The sequence below is a fragment of the Leptosomus discolor genome, chromosome Z, assembly GCF_034619465.1.
Source record: "Leptosomus discolor isolate bLepDis1 chromosome Z, bLepDis1.hap2, whole genome shotgun sequence".
In the NCBI taxonomy this organism is placed as follows: domain Eukaryota; kingdom Metazoa; phylum Chordata; class Aves; order Leptosomiformes; family Leptosomidae; genus Leptosomus; species Leptosomus discolor.
Genome location: NC_141419.1, coordinates 92208453 through 92230260, shown reverse-complemented (window position 1 = coordinate 92230260; position 21808 = coordinate 92208453). Strand labels below are relative to the sequence as shown.

The 21808-nt window shown below is 44.0% G+C and overlaps 1 protein-coding gene across 1 annotated transcript in view; it reads right to left on the bottom strand.

The window, feature by feature from the left end:
* Nucleotides 1-21808, bottom strand: part of DCC (DCC netrin 1 receptor) — a 566036-nt gene that overhangs the window by 206779 nt on the left and 337449 nt on the right. The window contains exons 6-7 of the mRNA XM_086479399.1: nucleotides 13242-13396; nucleotides 11640-11760 (exon numbers count right to left, since the gene is read on the bottom strand). Coding sequence (XP_086335525.1) covers nucleotides 11640-11760; nucleotides 13242-13396 — 276 coding nt within the window. The remainder of the gene's footprint in view (nucleotides 1-11639; nucleotides 11761-13241; nucleotides 13397-21808) is intronic.

The following is a 21808-nucleotide window of genomic DNA, read 5'->3' as shown; positions in this document are numbered from 1 at the left end:
ATTGACTTCTGCAAATCTCTGTTTGTGGTCCTGCAACTACAGTTGAAAGGAAAACAGAACCGTTCAATCACCACCTTTATGAGGCCATTGTAAAAGAAATCCTCTTGCCCAGCAGCCTGACCGGGGCGCAGCGCTGGCTGGCAGCAGGGATAGCGCAGTTCCAGCGATCCACGCAAGGAAAATTCTGCTTTTTTCCTGCTGGAGGGGCCAGCACGTTTAATTTTGACAGCCCCAATTTCAGAGTACGTGCTCCAGGACGGTAAATGGTACCTTTGGATGGCTGCTCACCTCGGCCCTCTATTCCTCAGAGAATGAGGGTGTTTTCTGAACAAATAACGGTGCTCCCTCCTTTCAAGCCATCCCCTCCCCAGCCCAATCTTCCGCTCCCAGGGAAAGGAACGGCGAGGCGAGAATGCTGCTGAATATAAATAGGAGTAAAGCACATTATAATTACAAATCTGGCTATCCAATGTACAGCTCTAAACCCTGAAATGATAGGCTGACACTGTCATCCCAACCCAGACACCAATTACAATTACATCTAACCAAGGCCACTGAGCCAGACAGGGGAAGGGGTAGATGAAAGATGCACCATCTCAGGGATTCATCTCCTAAACTTCCAAGAAATATCATTCTGCACATTATTAGCAAATCACTCGAGCTAAATAATTAATGTTTAAACAAGGGGCATGAAATTATTCCGATACGGGGGTGGGAGGAATGGGAGAGAAGCAAGGGATGGAGGAGAGGAGGAAGGGGGAGAATATGAGAAGGCTGACTTTTTTTTTTTTTTTTTCCTTCCTGTCACTCAAATAAGACATTTGCATTCCTAGAAGAAAGGTGCCTGCTTCCTCCCTTAGGAGCTTGCACAAGGCTTTTATTTTCGGTGATGTTTTAAAAATTTATTTTATTTTACCCCCCCCTTATCACTCTCTGATCCCACAGAGGTAAATAAACACACAAACAGAAAAAGACCTAATAGGTCTGAATCAACATCAGAATCAAAAAAAAAAGAATAAACAAATGAATAAAACCCACCATCTTTGCCCCCAAGTCCATGCTCGGCAGTGTCAGAAGGCGGGAGCACCGCTTTGATCTTAACAAGATGCTGTCTGCTCTTAAACTCCAAACCAAGCTTGCGCGGCAAAATCAATTTGTGAGCTCATTACATAAATCCATATTAAACTATTTAGTCTATATTTAACACTGTAACAAGGATAGTCAGGGTGAATTAAATGGATTTTATTCCAGGTGGCAAAGAGCCAAAGTTTGCCCTTCCCCTGTTACTTCCTTCCCAGACCCACCTTCTGCAACACTGGAGAAATTTCTTTTTGCACATGGGAGAGCACACGCAAACACGGGTATGCAGGGATGAGAAAGCTCACCCTCTTTTATCGTTGGAGCTGTGGGTGAGAATGAAATCAATATATTCTAGTCCTCAGAGCGATATTGGCAGCACATTATTGTGCCTCATGCACGTGCTCCATGCGTCGCTCTGCACTGAGACGATATCTAGCAGTTTCCTACATAGGATCACGTGCACATTTGGGGGTTATTTTCCCTAAATCTTTCCCCTCAGGGAGCAAAGACACAAAGTCAGTATCGCTGACAAATATGCCCGAAGATTAATTTGCTGTTTGCCCATAAACCAAACACATTCAGCTATTTCTTACCCTTTCTTATCGCTGATCAAATGGCAGCTGAGCAAATAGGTTTCTGCTGGGAAGGTGACAAGGTAGTGCACTACATATAAAAACCCATCAGCGCTCAGGACTGCAGACAATGCATCTCCTGACCTTATTACTCCTGAACTCTGCGGTGTAACTTCATCCACGCTTCTAAAGGAAACTGTTATGTTTACGGAAAAACGAGCAAGTCCAAAAATGGCGAAAAGACAACAAAGACAGGAGTTAACCTAAAAATTAAGCACTCTCCGGCTTGCGAAGTGGCAGCTGAAGTCAGAAGCCAGGGATGAAGCACCCAGCTATACATGGCCAAACGAATGAGGCTCGAAGGACACGAGCCCCTGGGAGGTGAACAACTCTCAAATAACTCTAATCTCCAGCCAGCGTCCAGCTACAGAATACACAAACACCTCACGCTTTCTAATATAGTCATTTTAAGGCCACCTTGAATAAAGAGGCAAGTACTACTGAACTAAGTTGATCAGTAGGCGTCCCAGAGAGTTACTGGGAGGTTTGTGGCAAAACCTTTGCCACACCAGGGTCGGACTAGCAGTTTAGCCACTGGTCTGTCTTTCCTCTCGGAGGCTTTTCTTCATATTTTTCCCCCAACCCCTTCCTTAGAGGTGGCTTAAAGGGAGAAAGTCGAAGCCCGCACGAGCTGCAAAGTCCAGTAGAGCCCCCTTACAACTCACTATTAAGTTGTTGAAACTCAGGCCGCGGATACTTCCCTGGAAATAAAGGCAGAAGGATCTTGGTCTATGGCCAACTCTTCGAGCCTACGTTCAAGAATGACCACGGCTTCTCTGAAGCTTGCCTCGTCCCCTCTCCTGACAGTAAACCCCCCTCCACCAGTGTTGGTTGAATCACAGCAGGCCTGCAGTCTGTGGCAACCCTCAATTTTTATTCGGTTTCTTTTCCCCCACATTTGCAAGATCAGCTGCCAGCGATGCTCTCTTTATTACTGAAATTGAGTGCATTAATATATTTAAGGTCTCTTCAAAGCTCTTAATTGCCTGCTACCTTTAACATAAAGAAAGGAAAAGGCTATTGCATCTTCACAGCCTACTCAAGCAACCTGTACGTAGAAAAAACCCAAAACCAAACCACTTCCACACGTAGACCACATGCACCGTGACTCTCCCCTTTCGTGTGTATGAAACTGAACTACACAGACATATGGCTATACAGAGATGCTCATAGCTTCCTTCAAGCCACAAGGATTCTGACATCCAAAAAACCAGAGAAGGCAACAAACCCACCGGCCTTTGGAGACCAGAAGACAGGGGCTGGCCCAGGCAGAGCTGAGTGGAAGCAGACGCCCAACCGCTGGATCCAGGTGGCAGCGGACATCCACAGCCTGAAGGCTGAGACTTCGCTGACCTCACCTTGGACTCCAGCTTCTTCAAAATCTGACCTGGCACCTTTTATGGGTGTTTTCTACAGCATTACTTCACTGTGTAACATCTTGCATTGCTCTCGTGAAAACATAAAACACTGAGGTTATGCCAAACCTGAGTGAGCAACTCTTCGATGAGCTGTTCATGAAAACCTGTTTTCTCCGAACTCAAATTCCTATATGAAAAACGAAGCTTTCTGGTACGCAAGCCTAGTCATTCACACAATACTTGTGAGAAACAAATCTTCTTGTTCAAGGTTTAAACAAACCAAAAAAACCAAAACAAACCCAACAGAATACTCACAGTAAGAGCTCCTACATGAAGTCATTATATTCAGTTATCTGCACCAAAATCACATAGGACTAAAAAGAACATCACTTTCCATATTTATAACATAGTCATTTCGGTTCTGCTATTCTGACAAATTAAATTCTAACAGATCCTGAAGTCTTAGAACTAATTGTGCAGTTACTCATTCTGTCTTGTGATTATTCTGACATTACCCTGTAAAGTCAATATACAGTAAGTGATATTTTAATTAACACCACTTAAACTCTAATTGTATTCCAGTTTCCCATGATTATTATTTATCAACATATATCCCATATTAAAGACAAAAGGTCACAGTAAGGCTGGATTTTAAATGGTTAATGGCATTATAGGAGATTATTACCCTTCTCTGTCTTTTTTTTTTTTTTTTAAATTATCCTAAATCTATTTTAATACATAGCTGTGTCCCTGTTAGAGTGAACAGCTTTTTCTCTCTGACATGCAGCAGGTTTCACAGTATTTTCTGTAAAATTCTATCATGTCTCCACAGAACCTTTGTGCTTGGATCACTCTCTAATTGTACGTTTTGCTTTTTTAAAGAAACACAAACACGTCTGTAAATTATTCATGAAGCACCAGCGTTCTTAGGTGCCTAAACAAAACTTCAGATGACTAAGGCGACTTCAAAACCACCTAAAATTCAGTCTTCCAGTCCTATACTCATCCGCTGTTGACTGCTGAAGGCATGAGAGCTCCCTGAATACCTCAATTTCTCCCAGCAGCTCCTGGCTCACCTGAACTTCTCTCCCCGGTCGTACAAACCCGCACCCAGATCCTGAGCGCTCCCTGCCTGCCCCAGGCACTGGCGTGTTCGCCCCTCTCGCCGAGGGTACCTCAGTGGTGCCGAAAGAGACACGCTCCCCAAAACCCAAGGGGAAAGTAGAGAGGTCCCCCATGCTGCCCAACGGCCACCCATCGGCAGCGCTCCACAGGGATGGGGGACGTCCAGGTCCAACTGCTGCCTACCTCAGGCTTCTAAAAGCTATAAGGTCACCCCTCCTACTTATGACAGGACCATTCATTTTGGGCTGCGCTCTTCTCTCCCCTGTTGAAGCTGTCTACAAAAACTCATCCCGTTCACCTTACCCAGGTCTTTCACGGGCAGCAAGGCAGCTCCGGCACAGCTGAGGAACATCTCTCCCCAGAATACCTGACATTTCATAGGAATACATCCATCGACGAGAGGGGAGACATCTCCTGGTCCCACCACACTCTGGCACGATCCCTCTTCCCCAGACCAGGGCCTCCCTGTTGCAGAATTTCTCCCCGACTGTCCAAACGTTGGCAATTTTGCCCGCACTGCAATTTCACTCGGCTGGGGGAAAGCAGAGGGACTCCAGCACAGAAGCTCATCTTCTGAGCTGCACAGGAGACTGCTGTAGTGTAGAAACGTGGCTGGCAGGTTTTTAAACCACTGCCGTTCTTACAGAACGAAGCCAACTATTTTTATATCGGTGTTTTAGGACATGACCAAGCATCTCAAACTGCATCTTTCCAAAATCTGCTACAGTCCAAAGCTTCCAGCAACGTTCAGATCAATGGAAAGCAGAACCAGACATCATCTCACGAACCCAACTAATCCATTCCTACACCCCATGTCCAGATTAAAAATATCCCTAGCTGATGTTTACCTAACTTGTTCGTAGACACCAGCAAAGACTGAAGCCCCAAAATTCTCCCAAGATAGCCCCTTGCAATGCGTCTATCCAGAGGTGCCTTCTAAGCATCTCTGCTGTTTTTAGGATGGCCTTCATATACGGATATTTAACTAGAAAAATATTCCACTGCTTTTGCATTTTTGCATACATCTTTTATAAATCCCCAGTAAGGTGTCATAATATTATGGCAAAGACCACCATAAAAGCATATAAACAAAATTTATTCTTATTATCATCATGATTATTACTGCTTATGCAGAGCAATAAATGTGAGCAGCTTATGAGCTGTGCATACCAAAATAAGGGCCTTAAATCTCTTGTTTGCACACAAAAAATCCTGACGCTCTGGTTCAGGAGGTTATTCTCCTCTCTGTCCCTGGGCATCAGGTGCTTTTACCACGTTTTGCTGCCAGCAGTGTCCTCTGAAGCAGCTCTTTGGCCACCGCCAGTGGTGGGGCTCCAGACAGGGCGACGATACAGCACATTAAATTCCTCCAGGGTCCAGAGCCACCAGGCACAGCCCTCCTACAGCCCCCCCCCCCACTGCCTGTAGCTGTCACCTCACCTCTGGGAATAAATGATCCGTGTCCCGGCTACATCGCACTCCATCCTTGGAGCTGCATCCCACGGAAGGTTACACCTCATATCCCTAAGGTGTATTTACAACTTTGCATGATTTCTTCCATTTCAAAGTGCCTGAAATACTCAGGGCTGTGTTGCAGCTCAGTGCAGTGCAGCTTTTTATAGCAGAAAACTCACAAAGTTTTCCAGCCCAGAGCTACCTGGCAATGTCCAAACCAGAGGCAGTGAGTGAGCCATCAGCTCAGCAGTGTGAAGGGTCCCCGGTCCAGCTCAGGAATTTAGGAATTTGCCCCCACGCTCTATTTAGCCAAAGTCCATATGGTCAGAATAACTTGCACCATGGAACTAAATAAGCCTTCAGAAAATAAACACATTTCCACATCCCAGTAGAACTACCATTCGCTGTGTTTGAGGGGTGGGAAAAAAAAAAAAAATATATATATTTCTACTCTGAAATTTATGAGTTGGATCTTGAAATAGTCTCTCACTTCTTTCTTCTGCTCTGTCTCTGCCTACACAAGGCGAGGTAGCGCCGTGAAATCTTATTTCTCATTCAGGCGATAAAGAGCAGACTGAAGAGACGGCACATTCCAGCTTCCTCTGCGACAGCAGGATCAGGATTATCAGCACAAAGATAGATCTGCCCACTCCCTTTTTAAAATTTCCAATAAAGAGCATTCCTCAGCACTACTTTTTCACTGGTTTACAAATTGGTAAGAGAAAAACCTGTTTTTCCCAACATTCAAAATCATAGGGTTTGTTTCGGATTAATTTTAAGGGTAACCATAAGCAAGATTAACAAACATGGTTTGGCTTCCCAACAGATTTGCAAGCACTAAAAATCTGAAGTTTTAATGCCAGTATTAGCTCAGTTTCTTAGCATAGATATGGACTATATTTTGTGGATGTAATTATAAGTCATACCAGACTATAATTATAAATAATAGAAGTAATAGAATAAGTAATTATATAATAATAAATAATACTTACAACAATAAAGGGAGGGGAAATGGTATCTCAGGAGATGCTTTTGTAATAGGAATTCAGGGAGACAGGAAGGTTTTTTTGAAAATTATTTTAGTCAACCACTGTTTCTTTGGCAAGGAAAAGTAATTCACAGGTTTCCCAAGCTAAGTCTTATTATACCGAAATGCAGAGATCTCGCACATGCAAAAACGTGAAATCTGCGAGCTGCTAAGCTGAAAATCTGACATGAGAAGGAGCTACGCAACTTGTAAGTAGAGGAATTAAAAAGAAAGGAAAAGTACGTGACAAAAATGACAAAGCGAACGGCACAGAAAGCTGAGCCCGAGCCGGGGGGCTCGGAGCTCAACAGCCGCTCGATGGGGACCAGCCATCAAGGACCAGGCCACCCACGAGCTCCAGCTCTCTATACCTTCCCCGCACCACCCACCTTTGGACATCCTCAAACACCTGGAGACCACCCGTGGGTGGACGTGCAACCCTTTCGTCAAAGAATTCTGGCGCCGTGTCCCCGTCCTCACGTGGCAGCACAGACAGCCCCGGTGCCGGGCAGTTACAATGGCTTGTTGCCTTGTCTGCCAAAGCAGCTACTGCTTATAGTGCCTAGAGTGAAGAGTGATTTACAGCACTTTCACCAGTCCCTGGGAGAGGGCTCCTTCCTACGCTGAAGATACGTCTAGCAAGGAACTTACCGCAGGAACACAGCTCATACTTATCCTACCATACACACAGGTTGATTATTTCAGGGCTGCCTTTATCTCGTCTTTTACCTGCTAGGAAAAAACAATCCTTCACACATCTCGGGAGTATCTGAAGGATGGATCCGTGAGAAGCCACCGGCATAAAGCAAATAACTGCCTGGGAGTTCTTTACAGGAAGGTTTTCCTCTGTGACACTCTCCTCATCTGAAGTTATGCATGTCCATCACTCACCACCACGCTGTTCTCTAGTCATTTTCTAGGTGTGCAAATAACAGGTTTTATACAGCTATAAAAATAAGACAGTCAGCTGAGATCTCTTTCATCTGCTCTTTCTTGCTGAGAATTTGTTTTCCAGTACATATAACCAGAAGTACATACTGTAGGCTTTATTCCTGGTCCGTGCTCAAGATGATGACACGTTCCCACAGACCGTATAAAGTCCACCACCCTTCGGCAGAGTTAGGGAGCAGAAATAGAGGATGCCAAGGAGCAGAGCACCTGGGAAACCCAGAACGTCTGTGCTGGAGATGGGGGAACTGAAATCCTTAAACCTGGCTCATTTATTGCTTTGTTTCTTACAGAAATAAGAAGCATATAAAATTACCTTTTTTTTTCTTTCATGTTATAAACTGATGAGCGATCTCTTCCCAGGAGGGTAATATTAAGGTGGTCGTTAACGGAAAAGAAAGGGAAAAAAGAAAGGAGAAGAAACAATCCCAAGTGCCTCTTCCCCACGTCTGCTGGAATCCACAAATGTTCTTTGATTTATTGACTAAGATGTGTATCGCAGACCACCTACCACCACTTATTTCACTCCAGTTCATAATGCACTGTTAAATACAACGCCCCTTCAGTCATAATCTCAGTCTAAAAGGACAGAAATTTTATATTTCTCAGGGAGCTCTTTGGCTTTTTATAGTCTAAGCAACACATCCCGAAATAGTTTTGAGCATCCTATAGCCACATCTGGAATACTAAAAGTGGAAGCTATTATCTGTGTGAGCTCACAGCCTGTTTGGCTTTCACTTCTCACTTCAGTATTGCCTAATTCCAATTTAACACCACAGCCTTTACAAGGGGTATATCTGGTCTCAATCTGAGCTCATTCGTACGCGCTTTAACGCCAACTTCTGCGCTGCTGCTTCAGGCCCTACAGTTAAAGGCGGGCAGCAGCGGGTGCGAACCTACACGTCCGCCTAACAACGATGGCAGTAGGAGCCATCAGACTGAGGATACTCTTCTACCTAAAGAAAGCTTCCTAAATCCCCCCAAAAGAACATATACAACCTATTTAGCCCACTGGATAGTCCCGATTATTTGCAATAAAAACCCACCCCTATCTGTAGTGTTACCAATCACCAAAAAAAAAAAAAGAAGTGACTATTTTACCCTGATGTAAGTTTGGTGTAGAAATCACTGTAGGGGTAAAAGGGTTCTTAGTTTAATGAAGGGTTTACTTGACCCTGGCTTTCAGAAAAAAGAAGCTCAGATAAGCTTTCAACATGTTTCTGCTTATGCCCCCTTCACATTCAGGGCTCCAGAAAGGGACGAGAGCTATTAATTGCTGTATTTAAACTTCACTGGGCTCTCAAAAAAACCACACCAGCAGCAAGCGTGGGCTCTGCTGGGTCACTGCCTGCCCCGAGAAGTGGGGAGCCCCTGCCTGAGCCGCCCCCCCACCCCCGGCCAGACCCCAGCTACTCGGTGGTGCCACGTAGAGCTCACAGTGATCATGGCCCAACAAAACCAAAGCAGAGCGGGCTACCTTCCACCTGCCACGGCCAGCCCCACAGCTTCATTGGTATTTAGAGCTGGCTTCTCCACCATCTGTGCATGCTGGCCCTCCCCTTTCCTCTCAGAGGAATTGGAGTGGCATTGTTTGAAGATCTGATTAAACAGCCAGAAAAAAGTAATCCATCGCTTAAAAAGGGAAATGGAGACAGTTTACAATAGTGTCTCATAGCTCCTTAGGATTTTCTTTTCCTTTCCTTCTATTTTAATTTTAATCCAACGCCAAACATCATAAACACCAACACAGAGTGTAAAATTTACTGACAGCTTTTCACTTGCAATGACCAGCTGGGAGCAGCCATCAGTTACCGAGTTTCCCCCCAGGATGATCCTAGCGCCAGGTTAAACCCCACTACAGCAGGAGATGGCCTGTTCCCTTCGGATGTTCGCGCGTGTAAATACAACCCAAGTTCACGAACCGAATGCGAAATCCAGCTTAAAAGAAAGCAGAAAGAAAAGAAACAAAAAAAAAAAAAAAACAAAGGCAAAACCACTGAGCATCTCCCCGTGGCGAGATCTGCAGCGGAGCAGGCTGTTTCCGAGCAGGACGATGTCCCTCTGATCCCAGCCAGCCTTCCCCAGTATCACACAGGCACTTCTGCAGGTGAAATCTAGTTTCTAAGTGCCTTCTCATTTTCACATTCCTCCCTAAGGGAAGATAACCTCATCATCACCTCTGGTGACTGCACGGAGGGAAACACTCCTCTGGTGAGATCCTGCACTGCAGCGGGTGGAGGGCACGTACGACAGTGGGAACCCAAATAAATATCTGCCTCTTGGTCCCAACACCCAACCACCAGCCTCAGTTAGACAATTAGCCCCGCAGAGCGGGGCCAGGAGGGGGCCCAGCCTGGAGGGCCACGCGAGCAGGAAGGGGATAATGACTCTACAGACATTAAATTTCTTCTCCACTTAACTCCCTCCCCAATCTCCCACTAGGCTGCGTAGTTTCATGGCTGCAAAGTGTCTGTGGCATGAGGGTCTAGGGAGAGGGAGAGAGCAGCTGAGAGGTCTCTGACAATTCCCCAGTTGATACTGGAGCTGCTTTCAGACAGTGGAGAGAAAAGAAAGAGAGCAGGCTTATAAAGGAGTTGCTATATCACACGGGAGAAGGAGTAACAGGGACGTGAGCTTCAAAGATGTGCAAAATCCATGTTCAGCCATTCCTTTGGCAATTCGCGACCAAGACAGAAAACAGAGCGAGAAACCTTCGCCCAGCTCCCATTTTCATTTGCCTTAAGGATTTGCATGGAGAGGACTTTGCAAACTGGGGATCTGTGGCTTTCAGCGGTACTTACTCCTCAACTTTTTATTCCTCATTTTGTCTACCAGATGATCTCAGCTACAGCCACGTGGTGCTGCCACCTCCCTCTGTACTGCCTGGAACCACTCCAGATAATAATGCTCCTAACACAACAGCTTACAGGACCCGGCTTTGATGGATCTCAGAACACCTTCCCGCTCAGCGTTCAGACAGGAGTCTTTAAAAAGAGTCAGACTACTGCAGCTAACAAGAACGTGGCCCATGGACACAATTCTCTGTTCCCAGGAGGCCAGATTTTTGGCAAAGCGTGAAGGCTTCACCCTGATGCCGTGTGGAAACTTTTCAAAGGAATCCCCAAAGACATTCTAGGGCACAAGCTATCAGGCTGGTTAACTGATCTCAGTAGGGCCGCCTCGACTGAGTATTTGTGGGCTACCAAGATTCTGCTCTTCCCAGTCCAAACTGGAGAACGAAGAACGCTTCAGCATGTTCTCTTGTTCTCAGCTTACTGCCACAACCCACGAGAAGTAGCAAGTGTAACCCGCAGCCCAGTGCAGGCCATTAATCATTTACAAACCAGAAACTTTCAAAGGCTTTTAACCATGTTTCACATATCACCTAGATTAAGACCAAGACATCTTTCCATTACTTAAAAACTCATAAAGCAGTAAACACTTATGCTGCTGCACAGTGCAGTCCATAAAACCAAACACCTATTAATTCCAGAGCCACAAAAGAAAATCATCCTTCCAGCAGGTAGACAGAAACCTTCTGAACTCAACGGCTGGCTGCACTTGATATCCCACTGATGAACTGTTTTTTCTCTTACTTTCTTTTTTCTTTTCTTTCCCTGAGAAAAACGTTCTACAACATCTTAATACAAAACTAGGTACAACATAATTCCCCATATTGCTTACAGACTACTTTCTTCCATCACCTCACCCATTTGCGATCACCTTCTCACACTTCAGGAGGACAAAGCCCACCAATAGACAGTAAGACATTGCTGTTGGCTTTTCATGCAGGTTTAGTTGGCCTCCAGAGTCATTTCTAGGACAAGGCCAGCGTTTGTAATTGCCCCAGCGAACAAAACGCCTCAAAACTATCTGATAGCCCGGACATGCTTTTAACTCCAGCCAGCCGGCTGGATAAGTAAGAGGGAGTAAAGAATAGTAGCTGCTCATTTGGGATTTTTATGTTAATAGCATTAATTACATCTACAATTCTGTATGTCCTTTGCATCTTACCAGGCTCTGGGATGATTAGCTGTGCACTGGCCTGTGCGTTTCCAGCTTCATTTTCAGCCACACACTGATAAAAACCTTCATCTGACTTTACCAAGCCCAGAATCCGCAAGTTGCTGCCACCCTAGAGAGACAGCAAAAGAGAAAGAAAAGAAGTGGAGAGAATTAATTAGAAAAACACCATCCAAAGCAAATGTGGATTATAAAACCCTTCCAGAACAGCTGTTCTGTGAAACATGGCACTGTGTACGTAATCTCAGCTCCAGCTCACAGAGGCCTGGTCCTCAGAGGGCTGTAACCATAAGCCCTTTCATCAGGAATCTCTTGACACCTTGAGGTCTTTGCATGTTGTTTGATGGTGCCTACGGCTCAAGGGTGAGTTCACTTTGCCGCACAGAGTCCACCCAACAACCTTCTCAAGGCTTAAGCTCCCAATGACAGACGCCGCTCGAGCAGCGCTCTGAATTTTGTCTTGGCCCTTTGCTGCAAGGAAGATTTAAAAGAACCTTCAGCTCTGCATCTTTGAACAAATACAGTTCTGAAGGTCAAACCCTCCTTATGGCTTGAGGCCTGGAGATCCGCAGGGAAAGGTCACTTGACGCCTACCTCATTCGAAGCAGATCCAACTTTCAACTTCTGTTAGCACAAGCAGAAACCAATTATGTTGGGTAAAATATCTCAAGCGAGGGGTATGTTCTGCCTGAACTGTACCTTCCATTAAGTGAAATCATTTTCCACCACCTCCACCACACAACCATAACAGCAACAGAGCTGTCTTGTCTCTGGCCAGCTTCTGGCTGCTTTCCAATAAGCAACGATGTAATTTACTATTGTATATGGCACAGTGAGCCTATCCTGTATGAAAACCACCTTAGAAAGAATCTTTTTCTTTGGTGATAGGTAAAAGACATGACCATAATCGATATTATTTGTTACATGACAAAAAAATTAGAAAGCGCTGAACCAAGCCACGTCTCTGAACAAGCCACACCTCGTGCCCTACGGGCATCTTCACGGTGGCTGATGTTGGCAGGGCGGGTCTTGAACATCAAGTGACATCGCCCTCAGGAGAGACCAGCTGGATCAACCCTTTCAGAAAGCACAGCACAAATTCTTCGGCTATATGATGGTGACATTTGAACTAAAAGAGACTGGAGCCTTGGATGGGGCTGTTACTTTGGGTAATTCTCTTTGAAAAGTTGTAATTATATCGAGCCCCTCACCGTTCTTAACCCCTTCTGTCTGAGTACTATTTCCTTGGAGAAGACATCTATGATTGTCGCTCACAAAGGACAACTACGAGTAAGGGAGGTCACCAACACTATTAATAGCAACTCAGAGTGTGACCTCACGCTGTTACTTCTCATTCAAACTTCACTAAATCTGGGAGACAACATCAGCATACTTGACCTAACACACCTCAATGCGATGTACCTTATTTGTGTAAGAAAACGAAATTTCTTCCTTCTGGCCTCCTTTGGGAACACCAATATGTTTATGAAGGCAACGACTGGATCAAATACCAGACTACATTTCACAACTTAGTTTTAAAAAAGAAAAAACAAAAGGAAGATTAACCCTAGTAAGTAAAAGCCAGACAATTACCACTATCTGGAAATAGTCGCTAGGAATGACCACTTCTCCGTTCTTGATCCACTCCACCGTAGGAACAGGCTTACCAGACACGGCACACTCAAACTCAATATCCATACTCTCGTAGGCGTAACGATTTGAAGGGCGGATTAAAAACCATGGTGGAACTGCAGAAAGATGGGGGAAAAAAATGAAAGTGGAGATGAGTGGATATAAATTAAGGCTTAGCAAGTAAATCATTTCAATAAGTCTGAAGAATATTAGACATAAATAGAAAACATATCTGTAATTCAAATTATTCTCTTTAACCCTGAGCCTATTAAAAATTAAATACTAGGGAAAGCATTTTATTCCAGAAAATACACTTGAACAGCTGATGTTAATTTTCTTTTTTTTTTTTTGCCAAAAGAAAGAATTAAAACCTAAATTTAGAAGACATGTAAGACTGATGCACAAAAAATATATTTTTTTTTTCTCACTAAGTGGGTATAGGGGTAATAAAATCTCACTCATTTCAAAGGATCAGATGCCAACCGCATGCATAACAAGGTCCTACAAGCCAACACACGGACAGGCACATACAGGTACAAGACAAGTCCACTGATAAATGGCACAAAATTAGAAGTTATTTAGAGTAGAGACATTTTCATATAACCAGGAAGGACTTTTGACCGGGTTTACAGAAGATGAGGAGATAACCAATAACCAGGAAATGTGTCCCTAGTGACTGGAAGAAGAAAAAAGGTTGAATTATCTTTGCTGAAAATGAATTCATATTAAGCTAGCAATTATCTGTTGCCTTGTATTACTATAATGTATTCACAGTTTTTCAGTATGCTATATGATATGCTAATTTAATTTAATTTCATCATTATTGTAATACTAGGATGATGGAAATTAGCAATTTGAGGAAAACTGCTAATATCACCACATTTCTAACGAGCTCCCCCCTCATTGTACTGAAACACACATGCAAAAGCTCCGCAGCCCACGTACGCTCCACCAGCGTTCGTAGGGGAACGACAGTCTCTGGTTTGAATACCCACAGTTGCCAGGAAGCCAGAATAGATTAATTCCTAATACCATCCACGACTTATCATTTCAGACAGAAAATCCAATTGTATTTCTTGAGCCATCATTCCCAATGTCTGATTATAATATTTATAAAGCCATAGTATTAAAAAACCCCTCTAAATTAAAAGAAGGTGAAGATCATAAAATAAATTGCACAGAAGCTAAGAAACGTTAGAACCGAGCCTGCCCTCACGCCCCTAACCCAGGCCCCAGGTTTGCAGGATTACAGCACGCTCTGCAATCACACCATCAAATCCTGCTTCTCCACAGCCTCCCCCGGCGCTCCAGGAGGACCCCGCTTGCCAATCCAGGATTGAATTGCAAGCTTCCTACTGAGCACATGGCTTCACGCTTTTGAGTTTTCAAACTTCGCTCTGCAAACAAAACGATTAATTTCCCAGTGGGTTTTTTTTTCCCTCTGGTTCCCATCCCTATACCACCTGTATAATCCACAAATGTTTTTAAACGCGTAGGAGCTGGCCACTAAGAGGTGCTACTAGCCAAGCTACCCATGAAAGGGCAGTAGCTTCTCATTTTTCTTGTGCAGTCAGGTATGATCGAGGGCAGTCTCTGTTACACAGCACTCAACATACCGATGTGGGATTTTCTGCACATCGGGCCAAAAAGTCTCATCGGGGATGCAGAAAACAAGGAAAACCATTCACAGAATCACAGAATCATTAAGGTGGGAAAAGACCTCGAAGATCATCAAGTCCAACCATCACCCCAACCCCACCGTGCCCACTAAACCGCGTCCCCAAGTGCCACATCTACACGGTTTGTGAACACCTCCAGGGACGGTGACTCCACCACTGCCCTGGGCAGCCTGTGCCAGGGCTTGGCCACTCTTTCCATAAAGAAATTCTTCCTAATATTGAATCTGAACCTCCCCTGGCACAACTTGAGGCCATTTCTACTTATGAATGCACGGTGTAAGCAACCAAACCTGGGTAGGATACTTCAGCAGACATACAGATAAAATTGTGTTCTTCAGGGTCTGCACTTCATCACCTTCACTACAAAAATTTGGGGGTTTGCCTTATTGACAATAGTTTCCAGCTTTGGCAATAAATGAAGGCAGAGTCCTAGACAGCACCACCTCTTCAATCATATGCTCCCAATTAATCCCAAGTGCTCCCCAAACTCGTGTGCAGGTAGAAGTACTTTTGAGAAAATCAGATTCTTTTAAGACTGTGTATAACGCACAAAACCAAGCGGATCAGAGTAAAACAGCAAAGTTTTTAGATGAGCATTTTCTTGACTTGAGCAATTGTTGCTGCTTCTGAGCTAAGTTACCTACGCTTAATTAAGCATCTGCCCTGAGCCCCTCCAGCACCATTCCCATGCCCCATCTTCTCTAGTCCCCTTTCACATTGCTCTTGTTTACCATATATTTAATAATTTAGGATACCTAGGAGCTCCCTGATCCAGTTCCAATCAAACCCAAGGCGTGCAAATTAAAACCGATGAGGTGTCCTGATTAACTTAGCTGCCTAATTTCCTATCAGAAAGGCTCAGATGGAGGCGTGTGTTTGGACCACAAACGCTCCAGGCTGGGCTCTTCATACAGACATGAAATCAGGGTCTCCAGATCACAACGCAGGAAATTCTGCAGCTGATTTTTCAAATAAAACATCACTTGTAAGGGAACGCAGGATACTGAGAAAGAGGTTTTTAAAAAGTAGTATCGCTTACACTAGAGACACACAAAAAGAGACAATTTTGTGGCCAATTTACGAAGAATCAGCATTGATAGTACAGCTCAAGGAAAAAGAAACAAGCTCCTCGGGTAAGAAAAACCTGAAGAAAAAGAAATTTAAGACGGAATCACATTCGTATGTTAATTTTTAACACTAGAGTCCTAGTATAATTTATTCAAACTCACAAAAAAACCCCACCAATATCTATGTAGTTTACAAACCATATAATTTCTCAGAGCTCTGACAAAATCATAAACTCCTCAATCTTCATTAGTGTGGTTTATTGCAATGTCACCAGAAGCCTGCAATTAATTTATAGACTTGTAATTCACAGATCCCCGCCAGTTATTCCTTACAACGCACACGCTCCAGGACCCCGACCGCGCTCGCCTGCGGCTCTGCATTCCCTCCACCACCAAAACTGTTGCTGCTCTTCCCCCAGTTCTCTCTCCCTCCTGTTGTGGGTTTTTTTTTTAATTGCTGGCATTTTTCTAAACCGCTAAAAAGCTTGATGCCTTTTTTTGATGGTTTGTGTTCAGTATATGTGTATCTGGGTGTTGAGTTTCATGCAAAATGGATGCATTTAACATCTATAACGCACTCGCCAACACCCTTCCTACAGCGGGGTGGGTGTGCCCTGTGTTCTTCTTAAGGGCATCATTAAAATGAGTAATTACTTTGGTGGGAATTGTGCAGTATTAAGCACAGGTAAGCCACCACAAATAAAGCCAACACAACAGCCTAAAGCAGGCAGATGTAACACATTTAGACTGGAAATATGTAAGCATCTATATATAAAACGTCAAGTGCTATAAATACACATTCTATAAATACTTTATATATCAATAAATGTCAAGCACTGCCGTATTTGCTCTCTCTGTGTTTTTTTCTCAGTACTGAATATTGTAAAGGCATGCATATGTGAGGAAGGCTGGTGAGGTGGGTTGCAAAGGCAATAAAAATAAATGCTGCTTTCACGCTCCTTCTAATCATATTGGGGCAATATAAAGAGGCTGGAACAAATTGGAGACTTTTTTTTCCCAAAAAATTACCACGTTTCACTGAATTTTTTTTTTTTTTTTCCCCAGAAAACATCTGTGAACTGTTGGAAAGTGGGACTTTAATGAGATTTTTCCAGAACAGCCTTGCACTGTTGCTGCTTACATTGTACTTTGCCCTGGCTCTGGGTGAAAGCCTTAAAATTCTACCTTCAGACAAAAAAAAATAATTAAAATAATATCTCAGAAAGTTATGCTTATTCCATATCAGGATGAAAACACTATTCCAAACACTCATTTTCATTATTTCATGTCAACCCAGCCCTATCGAAATACCCCAGTTGCAGACCGAGGATATTTTATGTTAGACACTGTATCAAAAAAGGGAGGGAAAAAGCCCTAAAAAGGTAATGCAGAACTATAAAAGAAGTCAACGAGACTTGGGGTTTAACAGAATTCGTATCAGCAAGCAGTATCAAGGTCTTGACTAAACATCTTTGGATAAAGGATTAGGACAGACCCACCCTATTGACTCGGGAGGATTTTTATTTGGTGTAACTTAAATAAAAGACAAGAGAGGAGCCATTCTGCAGCGAAGTAGTTTTGTAGAAAACTGTTCGCTTTTTGTGTAGAAACACGAAAGTTCAAAGTTCTCTGTTCTGCAGTGAACAATGCACCTGTGGGTGTTCCGTCACCGAGGCTTTTCCCCAGCAGACAGCCCATCAGTATGTGGTGCCGCAGGCTCCGAGATCCAAAACGCAGCAACTTCTCCGCGCGCCAGCAGATCCCCGACACCTCCGGGAGGGGAGGAGCGCTTCATTTCCCACAGCGCAAGAAAAAAGCGCATTTGAAAAATTAATTTTAATGTGTTTACTGCTGTAAAGACCACGCTACAGCCCCGTCTGTGGGTCATCAACCGCGCGGTCTTCTACACACCTCCTCGACAGGCTGTGTGGGAATTCTGCCATGCCGCGGAAAGCAGGTCTGGGTCTGGGTTCTGCAACACTGGCTTCGAACAAATGGGTTTTTCCCTTTAAGGGCCACAGCAGGCTGCATCTATTACCCAAAATGTCAAAGATTGGTTGTAATGAGCCTGTAACGGAGACTCGGGGACTAATCGAACACTTGCCAGCAGAAACAGCTAGTTTAGAGAGCTGTGTGTCGGGATGACCTCCCCATTTCTAGAAATACCTTTTCCGAGATGACAGCTGATCTTGCGACAAGAGGAAACAATTTTAACTCGGAGAAATGTCAGCATTTCCTAATGCAAAGCGTCTTCTCTTTGCATGTTTGAATAAGGAATGTGTTTCTACTGACCCAAGAAAGATAACTGCTGTCAGCAAGTGCCCAACCCTGTCAGCCTTCTGAATGGGAAGACTTCCAATTGCGTGTACTTAAAGGGTGGCTTTGTCATCTCATAGATTCCAACCCTTTCTTCAAAAAAATCCCTTGTACTTTTCACCACTAACTCGCGCAAACCGTGAATTTAAAATGAAGCTACACCAAGTGAGTGTGTGCCAGGTTGTGCCTGCCTTAAGGGGAATCAGCACAGTCTCACTCAAAGCCACTGCAGTTCCTCCAGATGACAGGAGAACTGGATTTCTCTGTGAACATATATATGTATATGTATTTACCACTCTTCCCTGCTACACGCAGTAATTCAGGAACTGCGTTGTTACTGCAAGAAGTTAAAGAAAAAAACTATGCGTGGCGTTACAACGCACGACTCTCTGGAAAGAGTACGAGGCACAAAAAACTAAAACTCCATTAATGTGTCTTCAAAAAACCAGCAGATTAAAATTACTGCCTGTCTCTCTCTTACCACAGCTCTGTTCCCTTGTCTTACGCTAAGCTCCATGCCCGACAGGCAGAAAGACAATACGATCTCAATATATCTCCCCTCAGACCAGCCTTGGAAGAAACAAAAGAAAAATGAAGCTGTTATTCTATGTAAAACTTCATTCTTCACCCAAATAAAGGTATTACTTGTCTTATTTAAGGATTTAGATTATTTCCATGCTTCTTTAGTTCTCAACATGAAGGTCAGCTTACACCATTACTGCACAACAGCAGAAGTTCACGGTTCCCAAGAGAAAAAGAACTGAGCCACCAAAAATTCAAATAATACATCATCCCAGCCCCACGGGCATGAGCGAGGAGATGGTGCGGAGGCAACTCCTGCAGCCAGAGCAGGGCTTTTGTAGTCAAAGCGTTCTCACCCGAGACATGCATCCCACGTCATAAAGAATGTATTAGAAATGTATTTTAATCACTCTGAATCTTCAGACCTGCACCTAACCTGGGCATCACTTGGAGCAGCCTTTAAAATTCCAAAGTTCCCCACGGTTTCGAACGCACCTGGACAGTAAAACACCAGGAGCTGAGCCGAGGCTGGGAAGAACCGGCTAAGAAAGCACAAAAAATCCATCAGAGGGGAGAGGACAGAGAACAGCGCTTGCTTCCCACTTTGCATTTTCTAAAGTGAGCTTTAGCCAACTGAAAAGCTGCTAATCTCTCCACTCCAGCGCTACATAACCGAAAAATAATCAAAATAAGGGATTTTATTTTCACTGGCTACGTTACTAATGGCACTTCTGTTAACGAGCACACTGATGACACGCTTAAGGAAAAATATAGTTTTACAAATAATGAAGATTCTTCATCGTTACATCCAGAAAACACAGTGAAAAGCAAAGCTTACCATTGCTTCCACTTCTGTTTCCAAAAGCAGAAATCCTGTGATAACACACGCTGTACTTAAAGAGCTAAAAGTCTTCATCTCGTCTAAATAAAACCGCACTTTTTCTCATGGATTTGTAGGAGATTTGTAGCCCCTAACTCCAGGGCAAAGGAAAAGGAGACACCGTTTCTGTAAGGAAAACTCATTGTTGTCTCTGCATTGGTGCAACTTGCAGCTGCCCTATGGAAACCCAAAAGGCATGAGGTTACTTGTAGAGTTTTCTGCCGGGGTTGCAGCGGTAGGGAAGGACACGTTCGCTGCAGGACCGCACCTCAATGACAAGGGAGTAAGAAGAGGCTGTTAAGAAAAAAGGACTTTCTTAGGAATTCACATCAACAAAGATTTCATTCACGCATCGGGAACCAAGACAGACATTCCTTCTGCAAAATATTACTTCCTTACAGACGCTGCTGCTTTGCGTCATCTGCCTTCTTCCTAAAATTAGTTTTAAAAATTGCAAAGGGCATAATCTTTGTCTCCTAATTAAAAAAAATAAAATAAACCACTCTCGGGTTTTTTGGTGAAGCTCCATCCCTCAGGTGGCTAATAACAACTCCCACTTTATGGCCCTCCTGGTAGCCAGGCCCCGGTCAGCTCAGCAAGGCGGAGAACGACCCCGTGAAACCGCCGGCAGCGCCGTCTGGCTGCTGCTGCTGCCGCTGGGCGACTGCAACGCCAGCGCCGAGGAGCAGATGCAGCGGGGCCCTACTTGTTCATCCTCGTAGAAAAACCTTATACAGCTAAAAAAGTACTGAAACCAGATCCACGGCGGGGAAGTTTCGAGGTCTGGGCAGGGAACATCTGCAAGTTTCTGTAGAATTTCTCTGAGCCATACTGAGTAAAAAACAGCCACCTCGTGGACCACCATATTCTACCACAGCATGGAATATGTCAGGATTCGTGTAAATCTCTGTAAATTTATGAGTTTATAAACCAAGCAGAAGCCTAAGTCTTTCCAACAGATCATAACGCTAAAACATTATTTTAACAACAATATTCTGGAGGACTGGCGAAATACAAGGACTTCCCCACCACCAGTAGAGAAGTTTAGCACGGAGAGAGGATTTTTTTCCCCATTAAAGCACCGTTTCATGTACGACCATGAAGTTAAAAACAGCACAAAGATGAAAGCAAGCATCCCCACCCCTTGTAACAGGTAAAAAATGTTGGTCCGGCTCCTGAATGGGTTTGTCTGGCTGGAGAGCACAGAAGCAGGATGCTAATAAATGTTGCTTTTATGTAATGCACCGATAATGGACAGCCCGGGAAGAGAAAACTAAGGTCACTGATATCTGTCAATTTATAACTACCTAAAGATTTTATTTTATTGCTGCCTTTATGACTTATAGCACAGGCAACAGTTATTGACCACATACCATCTGCCCCGGGAACAAATGAGCATTTCATAATTGTGTATTGGGTCAAACTTTTATCTTTAGATGCATTAACGTTATTTCTGTCAACTCCCGCGTAACAGAAACACATCCATCAGACAAGGGGCTTTCCGACGGGTAATGTGATACTGACAATTAGCTAAACTTTGAGTAAATAACATGAAAGAGAAAATTAGGCTGTAAGAAAGTTGCGGATAGAGCTGATACTTTAATTTTTACTTTTTTTTTTTTTTTAAAAAAAAGGAGTTATTTTGCCTGTGTGCGCAAGAACAGTCTAAGTGGGTATTAAGTTAATGGGAACACAAAACTCTGAAGCATAATGCAAGGCCACAAAGACATTCCAAGGTCCTAGAAAGCACACTTGGTGTTTTTTCTTTCTTTCCATTCATAAAAACACCAAGACACTCCGACTTAACCCAAAATAAGCACAGGCACCAACCTCCATCTCATCAAGAAAACCCAAGAAGAAACCCAAAATGCAAGCATATTCGACAATATTCTTCCCTCCTACGCATCTGTGCTAGAGGCAGTATTTGTGGTTAGATGGAAGGACAATCGTTGACCCTGGATGTGGCCACGATCCCTCTCCTCTTCCCCGCGGTACGCTGAGGACCAGCCAAGGATCTTTTCCGCAGCGCTTTGCCGAGATGGGGGCTGATGCCAGCCCGCACCA